At 44.5% G+C, this 21,155-nt stretch overlaps 1 protein-coding gene across 1 annotated transcript in view; it reads right to left on the minus strand.

Annotated features, from left to right (window-relative positions):
* Positions 1-14,958: 14,958 nt before the first annotated feature.
* The window catches only part of CTR9 (CTR9 homolog, Paf1/RNA polymerase II complex component), a 33,077-nt gene continuing 26,880 nt past the window's right edge, over positions 14,959-21,155 (minus strand). Inside the window, exons 22-25 of the mRNA XM_002822031.6 lie at positions 20,516-20,673; positions 19,385-19,481; positions 19,055-19,167; positions 14,959-16,026 (exon numbers count right to left, since the gene is read on the minus strand). Coding sequence (XP_002822077.2) covers positions 15,600-16,026; positions 19,055-19,167; positions 19,385-19,481; positions 20,516-20,673 — 795 coding nt within the window. The 3' untranslated portion in view covers positions 14,959-15,599. The remainder of the gene's footprint in view (positions 16,027-19,054; positions 19,168-19,384; positions 19,482-20,515; positions 20,674-21,155) is intronic.

The following is a 21,155-nucleotide window of genomic DNA, read 5'->3' on the forward strand; positions in this document are numbered from 1 at the left end:
TGCTGCTCCTGGGACATGCCAAGCATCTTCTTACCTTGGAGGTTTTATGTTCCTCCTTTCTTCTGGATAACTGGATGACTGGCTTTCTCCCCTTCCTCAGGTCTTGGCTCAAATTTTTTTTTTTTTTTTTTTTTTTTTTTTTTGAGCCGGAGTCTTGCTCTGTTGCCCAGGCTGGAGTGCAGTGGCACAATCTTGGCTCATTGCAAGCTCCACCTCCCGGGTTCAGGCCATTCTCCTGCCTCAGCCTCCCGAGTAGCTGGGACTACAGGCGCCCGCCACCATGCCTGGCTAATTTTTTGTATTTTTTTAGTAGAGACGGGGTTTCACCGTGTTGGCCAGGATGGTCTCAATCTCCTGACCTCGTGATCCGCCCGCCTCAGCCTCCCAAAGTGCTGGGATTACAGGCGTGAGCTACCGCGCCCGGCCTCAAATGTCACTTTTATTAGTAAAGTCCTCATTGTCAATTCTGATAACCTCCTGCAGATCTTAAGGGGCAGGAAAGAAATCATATATATATTTAAAAACTCTAAACACATCCTCATTCCTCTTTCCTTTTTGTATCTCCATGTCTCATTACATGACATACTGCATGTTTATGTCTGATTCCTGCTAGAATGTGAAGAGCATTAAGTATTTGACAGTTTTTTTCACTGCTGTATTCCCAGCATCTAGAACAGTGCCCAGTGCCCGGTGAACACTCAAATATTTGTTCAACCAAATCATGAATTAATAAAATTACCCTACATGGCAGGATGTGGACATAGAAGAAAGAAGTAGTGGAAAGACCTCAGACTCGAGTTGTAGATCGATCTAGGGTTAATCTCTTAACACTTACAAGCAGGGTGATCTTAGGTAACACTTACAAGCAGGGTGATCTTAGGTAAGATATTTTTTATCTGAGTCTTGATTATTTTAGAAATTATTTTAGAAAATTTAGCTTGGGCAATGTGGGGAAACCCTGTGTCTACAAAAAAAAAAAAGAAAAATTTGCTGAGTGTGGTGGTGCACACCTGTAGTCTCAGCTACTCAGGAGGCTGAGGTGGGAGGATCAGCTGAGCCGAGGAGGTCGAGGCTGCAGTGAGCCATGATCACGTCACTGCACTCCAGCCTAGGCAACAGAGCCAGACCCTGTCTCGAATGAATGAATGAAAATGTGGCTAACGTGCAGCTGTAGTTCCAGCTACTTGAAGGCTGAGGGTGAGAGGATTGCTTGAGCCCAAGAACTTGAGGCTGCAGTGAACTATGATCATCGTGCCACTGCACTCCAGCCTGGGAGACAGAGCAAGACCCTGTCTCAAAAATTAAAAAAAAAAGAAAGAAAACAGGGTTAATACTTAAGGATTGTCATGAGAGCTAAACAAGCTAATATGTGAAAGTCACTAGGGAGAGCATCCCACACAGCAGCCCAATAGATATGAATGTCACCCTCCTTTCTAAGATTCCTCCCCAGGAGAACTGCTTCCATCTTCTGAACTAACAAGATCATTGGCTAGATCTAACTAAAGGGTATAGCTCAGTCTTATTTGATCAATCAAAAGCACTCGCCAGTTGACTTTCCTCTTTCCCACTTTTTCTCCCAGCTTCTCCTCAGTCTCCTTTAAAAGACCTCTTTTGTCACCTGGCCCCTGAATGTTGCTGTTTTGCCTCCCTCCTTCAACACTGTCACTCACTCCTGTGGATCCGATTACCAGCTATCTGCTGATGACATCTGTATCTTGAATCCAAATCCCTTTCCAGAATGTCAAACTCACACATCCAACCAGCCCCTGGACGTATTTCTGAATGTGCCACAAGCACTTCAAACTCAGTATTCATCCCTAAACTCTTTGCTGCAAACCAACACTCCCTCCCTTTCTAACTCTGGAACCATAGCCTCATGCAAACCAAGAACGAGTCACTTTCTCACTAGACAATTTTCCAAGCAAAGTCCTACAAGAATATGCAAGAGCCCTGGATGAGGAGACAGCTAAGCACAGGGCAGAGAGTAGCGGACACAGGACATTCAAGTCCCACAGCCTGCCCTCGCCCGTCCTGACCCAGGGGGAGTGCAGGGGGCTGAGCTGAACCCAGGTCCCCGGACCGATCGGCAACGCTGTCCCACAGCGCCCTCTGCCGGGCTGCTGGGAGACCACCCCTGGCAGGCGGGTGGGGTTGCAAGGCTCTGGCCCTTATCCTGTACGGCCCACGCGGAGGCAAGACCGAGACCCACTGGTCACGCTCATGGAAAGGGGGAAGTGAGAATGTTGCCCTGGGCTTGGTCTCCTGTCAACGGTGCATGACACGACGATGTGACTGGTAAATGAGCAGTGACTCCTCAAGAGCTGCTCAGGTCAGCTGCACAGCATGCAGAGCCACAGAGCAGAGCACAGGCCCCAGTTTCCCGGGTCATCAGTCTCGGAGCCTAGGCCAATCGCTGCACCTCCCCAGGCTCTATTTGACTTACCTGTGAAATTATCCTTGGTCTGCCCAGCTCTCCAGTGCGTTTTGAGGGGCCGCATCGCTAGGTATGGAACATCAGTGATGGACAGCTGTGGAACTGTTCTACGAGTCCTTGCGTCTCGCAAACATGTACTGAGTACATATTTGCCAGCGTCTACTCCAGGGCCAGAGATGTAACAGTAATGAGACAGTCTTCTTCTGGAACAAACGTTCTGGGTGATAGCAGAGAGGCAGTAAATCAACAAACGTACAGTGCCAGGCAGTAAAAAGTGCTGTATGTAGAGATGCGAGTAAGGGCTAGGGAGTGGAGTGAGTGCTGCTTGAAAGAGGGGGTTCTGGGATGGCCTCAGGAGGAGGTGGCCTTTGAGCAAAGATCTAAGAGATGCCAGGGAGTGAACTCCACAGTCATCTGGAGGAAGAGCATTCCTGGCAGAGGGGAGGCCAAGCTGGAGGCCCTGAGATTGGGAACACACCTGGCCTGTCTGAGGAACAATCTGGCCAAGCAGAGGGCAAGGGGATTTGAGGCTGGGGAGAACGGCGCCAGCCAGTGCAGAGAACTAGTCAGACCCAGTAAGGACTTTGGCTTTTATGCTGAGTGAGATGGGCTGCCTTTGGAGGATTGCTTTTTATCATTTGTTAATATCAATCCCTTATTAAGACCAGTGCAGTGCCTGCACTGCATCCTGAGCTCTGCTAGGACATATTATGATTCCTGTAGCTAACATTTACCGAGGAGTTAGCATATGCCAGGCTGGACCAAGTGCATCAAGGTAGTCACCCCTTGTAATTGTCCCAACATCCTTGAGGCAGGTGCTTCACTATCCGCCTTCACTATCCCCATATCTGAGCCCCAAACTGAGGCTCAGAGAAGCAAAGCACCTGCCCAAGATCTTTCATGTATTTGGCAAGTAGTTATGAACGCCTTTTCTGCATTGTATTAGGCTGTTTTCACACTGCTATAAAGAAATACCTGAGACTTGGTAATTTATAAAAAAAAAAAGAGGTTTAATTGACTTAGAGTTCCACATGTTTGGGGAGAATTCAGGAAACTTGCAATCACAGGAGAAAGCGAAGGGGAAGTAGGCGCCTTCCTCACAAGGCAAAGAGAGAGAGAGTGTGAAGGAGGAACTGTCAAGCACTTATAAAACCATCAGATCTCCTTGTGAGAACTCCCTCACTATCATGAGAACAGCATGGGGGAAACCGCCCCCAAGATCGAATCACCTCCCACCAGGTCCCTCCCTTGACACGTGGGGATTATGGGGATTACAATTTGAGATGAAATGAGATTTGGGTGAGGACACAGAGCCACACCATATCATGCATGCTCTTTCGAAGTACTGGGCCACACATCTATTAAGTCATGGGGTGGTGATTCAAACCCTACACTGTAACTCAGGAGCCGGTGCTCATACCAGATACACCGAAATGCATGTTGGCGTAGGGGACAGAAACTGAAGAGAGAAAGTAAAGGGCCCGTTGCAGAGGCAATGAGCTCCTCATGCTTGGAAGTGTAACCAGGGCAGAATGAGTTCAGGGAGGGGCAGGCGCTTCTGAGGGTTGGGGCGTAGGATCTGAGGTGAGGAAGAATCAGTCCCCTAATCCTTCTGTCATGGGTTGAATTATGTCCCCAGCCCCCAAAGATATATGCTGATGTCCTAACTCCAGGTACCAGTGAATGTGACCTTCCTATTTGGAAACAGGGTCTTTGCAGATGTAATCAAGTCATTAGAGGAGGCCCTAATCTGATATGATGGTGTCCTTATAATAAGAGAAGTGGCACGGACATGCAGGGTGAGTGCCATTTGATGACAGGGGCAGAGACTGGAGTGATGCCTCTACAAGCCAAGGACTGCCAAGGTTTGCCAGCAATGCTAGCAGCTAGGAGACAGACGTGGACTGATGCTCTCTAGAGCCTCCCGATGCCCTGCTGACACCTTGATTTTGGACTTCTAGTCTCCAGAACAATGAGAGAATATGTTTTTGTTGTTCAAGCCATCCTGTTTGGGCTATTTCATTACGGTAGTCCTAGAAACTAATACATTGCCCCCAAGCCCAGCACCATCACCTCCATCTAGGGCCACTGTGCCCTCTAGCTCTGTCCCTTCCTCTCTCCTTCCCAGAACCCACCAGCTGCTTCACAACTCAGCTGGGTACAGAAAGGTGAGGGAAGGGCTTGGACGAACCAGTAAATAAAATGAGTGAATGAATGAGCAGTGGAGCTCTGTTTTGTTCTGAGAAAAATTCTTTGAAGAAAATTAGTAATCCACGTTAGTACTAAAAAATTAGAAAATAAGCCAAAAGAAAAGATATAAAGCTAAGCCTATTAAAATTTTTCATAATTTGGGGTGAGGTGACTTTTCTTTTCTTTTCTTTGTTTCTTTTTTTGTTTTTTTAGAGTCTCCCTCTTTCTTCTAGGCTGGAGTATAATGGCGTGATCTCGGCTCACTGCAACCTCCACCTCCCGGGTTCAAGCAATTCTCCCTGCCTCAGCCTCCCGAGTAGCTGGGATTACAGGCGCCCGCCACAACGCCTGGCTAATTTTTGTATTTTTTAGTAGAGACAGGGTTTTGCCATATTGCTCAGGCTGGTCTTGAACTCCTAACCTCAGGTGATCTGCCCGCCTCGGCCTCCCAAAGTGCTGGGATTACAGGCGTGAGTCACCGTGCCCAGCCTAGGGTGATGTGACTTTTCTAAGCATGTTACTCGGGGGAAGTTCCAGATTCTGTGGGGCCTGAAGTTTACATAATTTGGCAGGGGTGGTGGGGATCTCTTTAGGAAAAAGGAAACAAAATCACAAATGAAAAATTAGGTGCAGCCTTGGAAGAGGCCCAGGCAAGTGAGGGACCCTGATGCCTAAGCTTTAACTTCATGGAACATCTATCTCTTTGTGAAAAAAATATACACATCCAGAAACTATGAAGGGAATTGTTGACAGATTTGCCTATTAATCTGTTTGTCCCAAAATGTTATAAAGGATAAATTAAAATATTTGCATGTGCACAATAAAGGGTTAACCACAAAAAGCTCTTTAAAAAATCAGTGGGAAAAAAAGACTAACCTTTTTGAACTCTGACTATATTATTCTCAGAATAGTCCTGGGATGTAGACATTGTTATCCCAATTTAAACAGTAGGAAATTGAAGCTGAGGGGGATGGAGCCATTGTTCAAAGTCACATCATTTGTCAGAGGAAGAGCTAGGATTTAGAGTTCGAATAACTCTAAAGTCCGCATTTTTTTCTATTACACAGCAGTCAAAATTGGAGCTGATTTCCAAAGATGGGGAAAATAAAACAAAATGTGGCAACCTATAAATACCTGCAGGTTTTGTTTTGTTTTGTTTTGCTTTTGTTTTGTTTGAAGACAGGGTCTCCTTCTGTCGCTCAGGCTGGAGAGCAGTGGCACAATCTCAGCTTACTGAAGCCTCAACCTCTTGGGGTCAAATGATTCTCCTACCTCAGCCTCTCAAGTTGCTGGGACTACAGGTGGGCCACCATGCCTGGCTAATTTTTTGTAGAGACAGGGTTTCACCATGTTGCCTAGGGTGGTCTGGAACTCCTGGGCTCAAGTGATCCACCTCCCTCAGATTCCCAAAGTGCTGGGATTAGAGGCGTGTTTCACTGTGCCTAGCCAATACCTGCAGTTTTTATCCTCTTGAAAAAAAGCCTGACATTTTTGGTCTAACAATTTTTTCTTCTTTTTTTTTTTTTTTTTGTAGAGAAACATCTTTACTATGTGGAGTCTTCCAATCCATGAACATGATATATCTCTTAATTTAAGACTTTTTTTTTTTTTTTTTTTGAGACAGGGTCTCACTTTGTCACCCAGGCTGTACTGCAGTGGTGCCATCTCAGCTCACCGCAGCCTCTGCTTCCCAGGCTCAAGTGATCCTCCCGCCTCAGCCCCCAAGTAGCTGGGACTACAGGCACACGCCACCACATCTGGCTAACTTCTTGTATTCTTTGTAGAGATGAGATTTCGCCATGTTGCCCAGGCTGGTCTTGAACTCCTGAGCTCAAGCGATCCTCCCACCTCGACCTCCCAAAATGCTGGGATTACAGGTGTGAGCCACTGTGCCCAGCCTGAGTCTTCTTTGATATTGTTAGCATCATTGTGTAATTTTTAGAATACATATCTTATACATGTGTTGTTAGTTTTATTTATGTTTTTTACTTTTATTACTTTTAATTGACACACGATAATTGCTTGACAATTTCCGATTACTTGAGGCCCTGTCAATTACATTTGTTTGGACAACAATCTACAGTTTGGGGATGACACATTAACCTGAAGTGATCCCAATCAATAGCTAGTTTTTGATGTTTATGGAGGCCTTCGAGAGGCTTGGTGTCAAAGAAATTGAATACAGATTTAATTGTTATTCCTGGGGACATGGTTGTAAAATCTCAAGAGTTTGCCAAAGTTATAAAGAAGCATTTTAAAGATTGCTTTAAAAAGTGGTACATTAGCCTGGGCACAGTGGCTCATGCCTGAAGTCCCACTGCTTTGGGAGGCTGAGGCAGGAGAATCACTTGAAGCCAGGGGTTTGAGACCAGCCTGGGCAACACGGTGAGACCCTGTCTCTCCAAAAATTTTAAAAATTAGCCAGGCACAATGCTGTATTCCTGTAGTCCTAGCTGGTAGGGAGGGGAGGCAGGAGGATTGCTTGAGCCCAGGAGGTCGAAGCCGCAGTAAACAATGATCTCACTATTGCACCCCAGCCTGGCTGACAGAGCAAGAACCTCTCTCACACAAAAAAGAAAGAGCGGTACATCAAATGAAGATGGGAAAAGCCACCTACCGGACAAATGGGAAGGCCAGTTGTTCTAATGCGATGCAGAGGAGTGCTGGCAGCTCAGGAAAACACATTCAGCCACAGAGCCATGGGCTCTCAAGTCCTGGACCTCAAACAACACGATGGATGGGAAGGCAACGTTCTCCTGAAAACTGTTAGATGATTCCGAAAGTGGCTCAAGTACAATGGACAAAGATTCTGTGATAAATTTGAGTGAAATTATTGTATGGAATATCAATGGAGGAAAGCACTTGTTCTCAACATTTTATGAATGTGTGATTTAAACACATTTTAAATTTAATAAGTATTATTAGTAGACATTGAACTATTTCATCTACATCCCCAAAATTTATAAATTTAAGTTAGTGAAAAATCTTTTTGGCAAAGAGAGAACCTTTACAGTGGGCATGGGGTCACGTTATATTCAGGACACCTTATACTCAGGCATCTATGATATTTGAAGCTCAAGACACAGCTATTGGCCGGGCGTGGCGGCTCACACCTGTAATCCCAGCACTTTGGGAGGCTGAGGTGGGTGGATCACATGAGGTCAGGAGTCTGAGACCAGCCTGGCCAACATGGTGAAATCCCGTTTCTACTAAAAATACAAAAAATTATCTGGGCATTGTGGCATGTGCCTGTAATCCCAGCTACTCAGGAGGCTGAGGCAGGAGAATCGCTTGAACCCAGGAGGCAGAGGTTGAGTGAGCCGAGAGCGTGCCACTACACTCCAGCCTGGACAACAGAGTGAGACTCCGTCTCAAAAAACAAACAAAAACCCCCACAACTATTGCTTTATCTTTGGAAATGCTGAGCTGTAACCACCAAGTCACCAGTGCGTGGGGACAGCATTGTCTGACCACATTGCTCTAAAAAGGCAGCATCCATAACAACATGCCCTGGAGAGACAAGGTCGCGTGCATGGGGCTACCACTCCATGGCTGAGACACCTGGGCTCTGGAGAGGGGCACCCCAGCTTCCTGTCCCAGGAGTGATGCCTCTCCTGAAGTTCTACTGCCTCTCCCTCGTGCCTCCAAAAACAGGATCAGGGCATCACCCGAGTGCAGGAAAGAGCATCCCCAACGGCCCTACTCTGTGCGGTTGGAACTGGTTACCTGTCTTCCCAGCCTGCTTCAGCCCTGCCTTGCCCACGGGAAGTCCAAGGGCCCCAGTATGGACCTGGACCTCACGCTGAACTCCATACACCTGCTAATGTGCCCCCATTCTCCCTCCCTCTCCCCCCTCCCCAACCCTTCCTCCACACCCTCTGGGCCTCACGGTCTGTCAGCAGCAAATTTCCCACATCCTCAATCTCTTCTCTGGACAGTCCTGTCATCCTCTTGCTCTAAAGGAAACCTGGCTGTCCTGTGACATTATCACTTCCCCTGCTGCCTTGCGTCTCATGCCCAATGGCCTTGGCATGGCCAGTGTCCACTCTGCTTTCTGTCCACCTCTCCTTTCTTCTGAAGGCCCAGGTCCTTTAAAATTTGTGCCACTGGACTGCACCACCTCCCCGGTATGCTCACCTGCCCGCTCTTCACAACAGCTGTTTCACATCGTCTCCTCCCTAAGCTTCCTCTCACTCATTCCTCCTGCCCCTGGTAATATCTGCTTCTCCGCACCCCACCCCTACCTGCTGAAATTGCTTTGTCAGGCTTTTAAGCCTCAATGAAAGAAAAGTTGAGGGTGTTCTCCCAGAAAGGGCACATTTGTAATGCTATACAACCTCCCGGGCTCAAAGTGTAGTCTTTGGATTCGTTTCACCTGAAAGCCGGTTAGAAATGCAGAATGTCTGGTCTGACTCCTCACCCACTGAATCAGAATCTGTAGGTGATTAGCCCATTAAAATCTGACGAGCCCTGATATCCAACCTAATCTGCCCAGGTCCCATTGCTGACCAGCAAGGACTGTACTGCCTTCCCAGCCACAGTGACTCTGGGCCTCAGCTTCTACTTCATTGAGAAGCAACTCCATCCCCTATATCTTCCTACCATCCAAGTTACTGACTTGCCAATAATTGCACTGACACATGATTTCCTTTTGTGTGGACGAAGGGACTCAGCTCTTTGCAAAGGCCAACCCTTTCCTCATGCTCCAACCCCATTGCCTAGAGTCAAATAACTATAAGGCATTTGTCATCCCTGCCACAGGAACAAGGGCCTACCAGCCACACCACAGCTGTCATGAGGAGCACACTGTCAGCTCATGTGACTACTGAGAACTTCCGAGCTGCCTTGAATAGGGGTTTTGAACAAGATCAGCTGTTTGCAATGTGAGATTCCTGAAGGGAGGGTCCCGAGTCTTCTTGGAGGATCAAAAGGGTGGGAACCCGGGTTCTGAAATTTCTATAAACCATGAAAAAGAAGGAGGTGCATGGTTCCCATGCCAGAGTTCAGCTAGAACCAACAAGAAGGTTGCAGGCTGTGGAAGCAAGGTTTTAAATCCATTAAACTAGCCCCAGCATTCGTCCCTCACAGTTGCTACTGGCCAAGGAATATGGTGGTGCTCCCTTCTCCCACCTCCTTGGCCTAATTGCTTTAGCTGCCACTCCAAGCTGGCAGCAGCAGGAGGTGAGATAAGTAAGGAGCATGTCTGCACCTAGGCACAGGCACACACATGCAGACCAGGACAATCCGCAGCGCGCTAAGGCAGGAAATGAAGTCGCCACTTCTTTTCAGTTAAGGAAATCGGAGCAGCAGCTCCCATGGGAGATCAAAACAGTATTGTTTCAAAGAACAAAGCAGTTCAGAAGAGAACAAAGGTTTTGGCATTGATCCCCCTCTGGAGAAGATAATATCACAGACATTCCACCCTGTCTGGGACTAAAGACAAACCTACACGTTCATTTATTGAGATTATGCTCAAGAGTAGTGATCTTTGAGTAGTTTGACGGACATTCAATGCCTTCACAATTGTCAAAATGAGAACAAAACCTGGTGGGCATAAGGACGGTTTGTAAGAAACAGCAGCCTGACCATTTCGAGCCACGTGGAGAGGCTGGCAGTGCATCTGCTGTGGCCGCGTCTGTGAAGGGGACCTGGACTCATGCCACATGCTGCCACTGAGTTCAAGTGGAAACCTGACTCCCACAAAATGAATTTGCTAAAACACATTCTAGAAGAGCAGGATGGAGCTGCAGAGGCCTCAGAGCAGAGAGTCCAATCCTTTCCACAACCTCCATGTTTAGTTAATTCAGTTTTAAATTTATATTCAAAATATAAATTAGCATCTACTTCTTGCCAAGCTTTATGATTGGCCCCTGGAAATAGATGGAAACACTATAAGCTCTGTCCTCAAGTTCATGGTCTGGTGGGGATAAATAGATCATTTCAATCAACACTAAGGGGTCACGCAGGGCAGAGGCAAGGAGCCTGACACCTCACTTTCTACAGTAATGCACAATGATAGCAATGTTCCAATTATGACCTACATCCTCAGAAGAGGGCTAAAACCCCACAGAGGTTTAAACACTTGGCTCAAACACAGCATATACGGGAAAGGAGAGGGGTGCAACTGGGAAAGGGCACACAGGAAGCCTCTAGAAGGGATATAGAGGTATTAATTTATATTTATTACATCATATACTCTTCTATATGCATGATAAAAAGAATGAATAAAACTGAGTCTTTCATAATACTGAAACTTCTGATTGAACTGTAGCTTCCTTTCAGCAATCCCCCCGGATGTCCAGTTATAGGATACAATTATCTTTTTTTTTTTTTTTTTTTTTTTTTGAGACAGAATCTCACTCTGTTGCCCAGGGTAGAGAGCAGTGGTGCAATCTCGGCTCATTGCAACCTGTCTCCTGGGTTCAAGTGATTCTCATGCCTCAGCCTCCCGAGTAGCTGGGATTACAGGGGTGTGCCACCACGCCCTGCTAATTTTTGTATTTTTAGTAGAGATGGAGTTTCACTATATTGGCCAGGCTGGTCTCGAACTCCTGAGATCAGGTGATCCACCCGCTTCAGCCTCCCAAAGTGCTGGGATTACAGGCGTGAGCCACTGTGCCCAGTCTTTCCTTCTTGCTCAATCAGTTTGAAACAGAGTTCTCTGTGAATTGTCACCAAAACTTCCTAATTGCTACAGCATTTTCATAACTTACTTGACTATAGAACTCTTTTTTAAGGAGTATCTTTGGAACTAGCACGTCCTGGAAAACACTCTGGGAAACCCACTGGATCGAGGTCTGTTTAGGAGACAGAATTAAAAAGAAGGTAAATTCACAACTTGACTGACTTCTGCAGAAGACACCTGAAAAGCCAGCCCCACATGCCTTGCTAATAAGTATTCTCTTCACTATTTAGCTGTGGACTTCATGAACAAATATACTTGCCCTCAGAGTGTTAGAGTAGTGGCAATCCAGAATTGATCAGCTATATCAAGGCATATGCACAAAAATTGAGATATTTTCCAGAACTCACTGTTTTAAAAATGAAAAAATGTTATCAAAATACCTCTGCTATAAAGCAGAATAAAGAACAGCAAAAGGGGATGGGCACAGTGGCTCACGTCTGTAATCCCAGCACTATGGAAGACCGAGACAGGTGGATTACATGAGGTCAGGAGTTCAAGACCAGCCTGGTCAACATGGTGAAATCCCGTCTCTACTAAAAATACAAAAATCAGCTGGGCATGGTGGCATGTGCCTGTAGTCCCAGCTACTCAGGAGGCTGAGGCAGGAGAATCACTTTAACCCGGGAGGTGGAGGTTGGTAAGCCAAGATCGTGCCACTGCACTCCAGCCTGGGTGACAGAGCGAGACTCTGTCTCAAAAAAACAAAAACAAAAACAAAACAAAAGGCAGCAAAAGACAAGAGCCAAATAAATATACTTCTTTAAAAAAACTTTTTAAAATTGTTTTTGCTGGGTGCGGTGGCTCACGCCTGTAATCCCAGCACTTTGGGAGGCTGAGGCAGGCGGATCACCTGAGGTCGGGAGTTCGGGACCAACCTGACCAACATGGAGAAACCCTGTCTCTACTAAAAATACAAAATTAGCCAGGAGTGGTGGCACATGCCTGTAATTCCAGCTATTCAGGAAGCTGAGGCAGGAGAATCGCTTGAACCCGGGAGAGGGAGGGTGCGGTGAGCCGAGATAGTGCCATTGCACTCCGGCCTGGGCAACAAGAGTAAAACTAAGTTTCAAAAAAAAAATTTTTTTTTTAATGAGACAGGGTCTCACTCTATTGCCCAGGCTGGTCTTGAACCCCTGGCCTCAAGTAATCCCCCTACCTCAGCCTCCCAAAGTGCTAGGATTACTGGCATGAGCCACCATACCTGGCCCAAATAAATATATTTCATAAGCAAAAATATATCTGTGTCTATAAGAAATTAGGCTTAAAATAGCAGACAAGATTTTCAATTACTAGAAACACCTCAAGTTAATAATGCAGTTGAGGTAGAGACACTGTATTTAAATCATTTGGGCAGGGCATGGTGGCTCACGTCTGTAATCCCGGCACTTTGGGAGGCCGAGCCGGGCGGATCGCCTGAGGTCAGGAGTTCAAAACCAGCCTGGCCTGCATGGCGAAACCCTGTCTCTACTAAAAATACAGAAATTAGCTAGGCGTGGTGACCAGCACCTGTAATCCCAGCTACTCGGGAGGCTGAGGCAGGAGAATTGCTTGAACCCAGTTAGGTGGAGGTTGCAGTGAGCCAAGCTCATACCACTGAACTCCAGCCTGGGCATCAGAGCGAGACTCCGTCTCAAAAATAAATAAGTAAATAAATAAATAAATAAATAAATAAATAAATGAATAAAATAATCTAGAAAGCCCCCAGAATGTTAAAAGGATCATAAACAACCTTATTTTATAGATAGGGATACTGAGGCTGAAAAGTGAAGCATTTTGTCACATCGAGTGTCAGAGTCAAACTAGGAGCCAGGGCAGCCTTCCTATCATTAGGGGCTGATCCAAAGTGAGAATCTCTTGACTCTAGCTGCAGTCTGATTTGCTCGGCCCCAAATGGGAGGATGCACTGAGGTCTAGACGCATTTGATTTGCCTGTAGCATATACCCTTTCCTGGGCCCATAATGCCATTACAGGAAGCATTGCCACCAACCCATACTTCCTAGCACACCCAAAAGACCAGAGCATCAGAAACCACCCCTACGACAAAAGTTGCACTGATCATAGGCTCCAAATTCCAGTTTGAGATGATATTATTATCCTTTAAAAGGTCTTTCTTGCCTCTTTTGGCTAATGACACTCCCAGGGATGGAAATTGTTCATTAGTGGAACCAAAACAAGGGATACTTTAAAAGCTCCAGGAAAGTCACATTTCCTGGAGATTCAAAATATTTTTCTCAAAGGGAACGAGGAAGAATTTTTTAAAGGATGACCTGTGAAAGAGTAACTGACCTAGTCCCCACTTAGGCTAAACGAGCCAAGCTTGATGAACAGTGCCAAACATTCAGAGCCAATTCAATCACATGCATAATTTTATTGGGAATTTACAATGCATTCATCACTTAACCTACCTTATCATCCTCACAACATTCCTGAGTTGGGTATATAGTCTTTTGCTATAATGGGATAGTCTGCTTAAAAAGACTGTTAAGTAATTTCAGTGGGGAAGGATTTTAAAGCTTCGTATTTAGAATGGTTTTTCTTGTGTAAATTTCAACAAAATTTATTTTTTAATTAAATAGCTCCAATTTTATGGTTGTGGTGCTTGGTCTAGTTCCAAATGAACATCAAAGACAATGCAAGTCTTATTCTCTATTTGTGACATTGAATTGAGGCTTTCAAGATTAACAGTGGAGAAATGGTTTGATTTAGATGAGGCACGTGGCCTATATAGGGGAAGTAACTTGCCCAAAGTCACATGGCTGGTTAGTGTCATAAAGTGAGATTCCAGTCCTGGACTCCTGGGTTCCAGTATCTCTGCTCTCAGCTCTGTTGCCCAGACTGGAGTGCAGTGGTACAATCACGGCTCACTGTAACCTAGAGCTCCTGGGCTCAAGCAGTCCTCTTGCCTCAGCCTCCCAAGTAGCTGGGACTATAGGTGTGTACCACGGCGCCTGGCTAATTTTTAAAATTTTCTGTAGAGATGGGGCCTTGCTAGGTTGCTCAGGGAGGGTCTCAAACTCCTGGCCTCAAGCGATCCTCCTGCCTCAGCCTCCCAAAATGTTGGGATTACAGGCATGAGCCACTGTACTAGGCCCATTATCTATGCTGCCTGCTCCTGCTGACACCAACTCCACTAAGAAATGGGAGGCTGATCCTGAGGTACAGGCAGGAGCCCTGGCTCAGGCTGAGTCATCTCAGGATTCCTGTCCTTCAAGAAACTTTGTCTTCACTGCTTCCTCCAACCTCCTTTTTGCTCCCACAACCTGTGCAAACATCATCACCCTATTTCTCACACCACAGGAACAACAAATTTATCTTTACTCAATTTTTGAAGACAAGAAGGGAACTTTATCTCTGCATTCTCACCTCAATGGCTAATATAGCACATTTAATAATACTTGTTGACTACAATAATTAAAGCTCTTACAAACCACTACATAAAAATATTACTGTTAATTACTGAATTACTGAAAAGAAAAATACATGCTGGTACCTTAGTTTTCTTGCATCTTTAAAATAAACACTCCACAAATCTGTAAGAATTATAAAAGTCTTGAGGCTTAACGTAGGATTTTTCAAATATTTGCATAATTTATGCTACACTGCCATGCACAAATATATCAAACAAAAAAAGACAGGAAGTTACTCATGAAAGTTGGTAAAAGAATTTTATTATTACGTGGCTTAGGTAGGTGTTTGCATTCTACTAACAGAAAAGCATTTTCCACACCTTATTCAACCTAACAAATTATATATTTGTGATTTTATCTACATTGCTGCAGTATTACACTATTGAAAACCTTCCTTTCAAATGTACTTTGGTGCAATTATACAGTAGATATCTCTGCCTTCAGAAAATAAAAATATTCTCAATCTAAACTCAAAATGGAATAAAGACATCAATACCAAGTTTGTGCACCACTTGGTAAAAGATTGCAATAAAAATCAAAAGAGTATGCTGCTTAACATATAAAGAAGACGAGACATCTGCCACAGTTTCAGTCAAACCTTTGTAGGAATGATTTAACATCTGGGTTTACTTTTACTGCAGTTTTCACATATGATAGGTGGAATTGTACCACAAAGAATAGTCTCATTTGCACAAGAGACTCAAATATCGGACTCTAGCACAGGAAATGTCTCTTGGGGCTTAGTAATATACAAACTGATAGAAAAGAAAATTGCCTTAAGAAAAATTTCACAATTGACTAAACATCTGAAACATTTTTATCACAGCTTTCATATATTAAAAAAGTTTCCTCCAGAGATGAAGCTTATTGATGAAATAAAACCTAGTCACTATCATCTGACCCATGTTCTGAGCCTCTATCTGAGGCCTCATTGTTGGATCCCTCTGGTTCCGATTCATTTCCAGAGCCTTGGCCAGAACCCTCATTATCAGATCCTCTCTCCGATTCGTGATCTGATTCGGCACTTGGAGAAGCTGGGCGAGAGTCATTCTCAGAAACTCCTGAGCGGCTTCTCCCTGACTGCACAGATTCATTGTCAGACTGCTCAGAACCGGAGGGCCTTCTCTTTCTGGATGGCTGGTCACTGTCTGAGTCCTGATCTGACCGCTGTCTTCGTGGCCTCCGGGGACTGCCGGTCTCGCTGCCAGACTTGTTCTGGTTCTCATCGGAATCACTCTCTGATGAGGCATGTTTCTGTCGTTGTTCGTCCTCATCTGAGTCACTGTTGCTGTTGCTGTTCCTGGGATGTCTGGCAAAGATGATCATTGGTTAGAAGCTGAGGATTCTGGCTAACTGGGGCCTTGATGAGCAGACAATGTGCTTTTAAAACAGAAGGGCATTTAATATTCTATTTCTTGGCCTAAATAGTGGTTACACAGGTATCATTTTGGGATACTTGTTTTGTGTACTATTCTGTAAATGTGACATATTTCACAACTCTAAAAGGTTTAAAAAGGAAAAAAAGATAAGGCACTTTAGCTATAAGTCAAAATATAAACAGGGATGGTGACTCACTGGGCACTTTTCATCAGAATGAAGTATTTCCCAATTTCGTATATAAAATTATGAAAAGGAAGGGATACCTTTGTTTATCTTTGTACACAAATTAATAGCAACAAAGGTGAAATCCAGGATCTCAACTGGCTTAAAGACTTTGAAGAATTAACCCTTTTCCAAAGGCAGAAAAGGGTTTCAAAGGACATTTCCCTGTCCTATTGCCATCGGTGCTAACAGGTACCTGAAGAGTGAGGTCATTATTCCTGTCCTAAGATTTGCTACTGCACTAGGTCCCATCTTCCATGACAAGACTTGCTCAAGATAGGGAACTGAGGCTAAAGGGGCCCTTTGGTTTATTTGCCTTTGCTCCCAAGCTCTCCCCTCTACTTGTCAGTTGATATGTGAAAGAAAAGGGGAAGTCATGCTTATGCTTAGAATGGTGGCAGCACCCTCAGAGTCTTGGCTTCCTGGAGGCTCTGAGGAAAAATTATTCCCTTAACCACTGTGACCGCTCCTTTGGAGCAGACACACTTCTCCGGCACATTCCTTAGTTTTGGTTTTCATGACAGATATTCCAATAAAGGAATACTGAATCCCACAGAGTTTGGTCTAGGAATGGTGAGGGAGGTGAAATATATTACTCTCTTTCTGTATACATATTAAAGACCTGTGGGTCTTCCCTGGGATCCAATTCACTCCATTCCATCTTGCCAAATAAGCAAACACACTTTATGATGGTCAGGACAAAGCTTAACTGATGCAAGTGGCTCAAACAAACTTGGCCTTGACCTCAGGTACAGATTTGGAAGCAGCTCAGCCTCTCACAATGGACCTTTCTGCCAACACATTTAATAGTGCTCAGTCTTTGAAAACCACATATTTCATTACATTGATCATGCATGTCTCTAAACAGACCTGGGTAACACTATGGGGACAAGGGCTCAACAGTGCTTTACAGAAAAACAATCCAGATGTGTCAGCCGGTGCCTTCAGAGAAAAAGGGAACTGCAAATCTTTTTTGTTTTTGTTTATTTTGTTTTTATAAAATTTCTGTAGTGATGGAGTCTCACTGTGCTGCCCAGGCTAGTCTCAAACTTCTGGCCTCAAGTGATCCTCCTGCTTCAGCCTCCCAAAGTGCTGGGATTATAGGCATGAGCCACCTCACCTGGCCAGAACTGCAAATCTGGTTCTTTATAGATTACCTCTCTATGAGTCCAATCCCCACCAGAAGCCTTAGCCTCCTCAACATGCTAACCTATGCCTCAGGAATCCCAATTCTTCTAAGACTCAACTCAAACACCCTTTCTTTTAGAAAAAAACATCTCTTTCAACTCCTACCACCACCCAAACTCAAGACTAGGTATGGTTCCTGGATAACAATAATGCAAATTTACATGATAACATTAATCCAACTATAATGTGGGCTTTTTAAAAAAATTTTTTTTGACAAGAGACTCATTCTGTCGCCCAGACTGGGGTGCAGTGGTGCCATCTCAGCTCACTTCAACCTCTGCCTCCTGGTTTCAAGCGATTCTTGTCCCTCAGCCTCCCTAGTAGCTGGGATTACAGGCACACACCACCATGCCCAGTTAATTTTTGTATTTTTAGTAGGGATGGGGTTTCGCCATGTTAGCCAGGCTGGTCTCAAACTCCTGGCCTCAAGTGATCTGCCCACGTTGGCCTCTCGAAGTGCTGGGATTACAGGTGTGAGCCACTGCGCCCAGCCTACAACATGGTTTTGGTTTATCTGTTCTTCTCCACTGCCTCTGAAGCAGAAATTCCTTGGAGAATTTATGGGCCTATCTTTTCTCTCTGTATTCCCAGCACTTATACTATCTCACACACTGGACGTTCAGATGCCTGTTGAATGAATGAATGAAAACGATGGCTACAGAAGAACACAGCTTAGTACAGTATTAAGAGGCCTGGTTGAGAAACCCAAATGGGGGACAACTTGAGCTTGAGGAGCAAGTTTAGCACAAATAAAATCAAGTATTGCTTCACTGGGTGGGCCATGAACTAAAGGAGAGTCTTGTGGAAGGAGTCTAGGATAAGTCCTCCACGGAGCAGGTACTGTTGACTTACCACCGCACAACAGGGGAGGAAACAGTCAAGAAATAGCCTCTCTCAACACAGAGAAACCCCATCTCTACTAAAAATACAAAATTAGCTGGGCATGGTGGCACATGCCTGTAATCCCAGCTACTTGGGAGACTGAGGCAGGAGAATCGCTTGAACCCAGAAGGTGGAGGTTGCGGTGAGCCAAGATTGCCATTGCACTCCAGCCTGGGCAACAAGACCGAAACTCCGTCTCAAAAATAAATAAATAAATAAAATAATAAATAATAATAAAAAGAAATAGCCTATCTCCATATGACCAGGACCTGGCTATCTGTAATACTTTTAGTGTGTCAACAGTAGGGCAGCAAAATGATACATTTCATTTAGAAGGATGTCATCTAGGAAATTTCAGCTAACATCCATGAAGAAATGAGACTTCAAAAAAGGTTTTCTTATTTGAGAGAAAAGATGTAGCAGGACAAAATGACAGGTTAAAGTTTCTTCCAGCTCTCAGATTCTAAGAAGCTGGGGAGAAGACATTTCAGCACAGCAACACTCCCAGTTATCTATTTCCTCCAATTTTCAAGTCTGTCCCCAACCCTCTTGTTATTTATAAATAAAAAGAAAAGTGTATCTTTCCTAGTACAGACAGGCTGATTAGTAATCACTTTTGATTTATCTACATCATGAGAAGAATTTACAAAGAGAAAATATCCTACCCTTCATCAGCAATTTTAAGTTTATCCTCATCTGAAGAGTCATCACTTGATGAAATTATGGCTTTGGATTTTATTTTTCCCTTCATTGATGGAGGCAGACGTTCTGGCTTGGGCTAAAGAATGTTAAACATAATAGATTAGTCAAGACTCTTACATTAGGCCATCTTGTTAAATTGGGTTTGCATTACAATGATACAATCAAACAGCCACTGATGAACTTTGAAAACAAGCATTTGTGCTTGAGAAAGTTGCAAGGAAAGAATGTATTCTAGTGTACTGCAATCTTTCACGTCTACTAGGGGACAGAAAAACACAGTACTATAAACTTACAGCCTTTTTCTTCTCTGCTCTTGGTGGACGTCGTTTTTTCGGTTTGGGGCCATTTTCTGTTTCATCATCATCAGATCCTTCTTCTCCCTTCGGATGTCTTAAATAGTGAACAACAAGAGAGAGTTTGTCAAGAGCCTACCTATAAAGTTCCAGACTACTTTGACATTAAATTATTGTTCATTCTGAATCCTCTTCTATATGGGTGCTGTCCTCAATCATATTGTACACTCCTCAAGGGCAGGGGACATAACTTACTCTTGCTGCACGTGGCTCAGAAATCTGTAAAAACTATGTATTTATGCAATGTCTGCTGATTAGTCACTGCTGAGCTCTCATTAATTTGCATTTGAATCTTGCACTTGGTGGAGTGATAGAGAAGATGAGAAAAGACCCAGGCTCCAGATTTCAACATCTTTCCCCTCCTCTTCCTTCTTTCTCAACTATTGATCCAGGCCTGCTACTAATATCCTCACCACAGCTTCAATTCCACAAGTCTGTGTCTTAATGTATTAGCAGGTTCTTTCCCAAATATAGTCGGCCAAGGGTTGGGAAGGGCAATCTAGGTAAGATAACTGAATGGAGGTTCCTGGACAGGATAGCACAACAAGAGAGGGACAAAGTAACTTAGGAGGCACCTCCGCATGAGAAATGGGTAGGGCATCCTTGATCTTAACAGCAGAGAACACTGGGTGGTTTTAAAGGCGCTTTCACACACATTCACATCTTATGCATTGAGCAAAAACCATGAGGTAGGCATTGCTGTTACCAACGACAGAGAGGAAACCGAGGCTTAGTGATTTTTCCAAGATTGCACATGCAGTTAGTGTGGACACAATCCAGGTCTTATTCTAAATCACATGTTTTCCAATAAATATTTAGAGACACAAGAAAGGCAATTATGACTAACTTGTAGCTCTTAGAAGGAAAGCTGTGGAGATGTATGGAAATCCCAGGTACTCAGTGGATTTTTGTACTGGGTCTATCTTAGGATTAAAGTAGGAAGTGGGGGCACAAAAAGCTTCACTGTTTGGATCAAGTGTTCATAAATTCTAAACATCAAAAGATTCAGAAGGTAAAAGGTCTTTCACCACTTTTATGAGGTTACTTAAAACACATTAATGATGACATTACCTTCTCCTCTTTTTCTTCTTTCTCTCACCACCCTCCTCATCTTCACCTTCTTGTTCACTGCCACTACCCTTTCTTCTCTTCTTCTTTTTGGATATAGGTAGGTCATCATCAGTGTCATCATTGACAAATTCATCAAACTCTCCTCCCTTCTTAGAACGCTAAAATCCAAACAAGACTACAGTCAGTTATTTCCTGGTTGGTGGAATGTGGTTAGAATGCTAAGGTACAGAAAGGGGCCATATCCTATCAGTCATTTGACAATGAAGGATTTTTTTTTTTTTTTTTGAGATGAAGTCTCACTCTTTTGCCCAGGCGGGAGTGCAGTGGGGCAATCTTGGCTCACTGCAACCTCTGCCTCTTGGGTTCAAGTGATTCTCGTGCCTCAGCCTCCTGAGTAGCTGGGACTACAGGCATGCATCACTATACCTGGCTGATTTCTGTACTTTTTAGTAGAGACATGGACCATGTTGGCCAAGCTGGTCTCAAACTCCTGACCTCAAGTGATGTGCCCACCTCAGTCTCCCAAAGTGCTAGGATTATAGGCATGAGCCACTGTGCCCGGCCCAAATGAAGGATCTTTTACTAAGCCACGTGGAAGAGGTTCTTGGCTAGGCCCATATTTTAAAGACTTCTAATTGAG

Source organism: Pongo abelii, chromosome 9 (assembly GCF_028885655.2).
Source record: "Pongo abelii isolate AG06213 chromosome 9, NHGRI_mPonAbe1-v2.0_pri, whole genome shotgun sequence".
NCBI lineage: Eukaryota > Metazoa > Chordata > Mammalia > Primates > Hominidae > Pongo > Pongo abelii.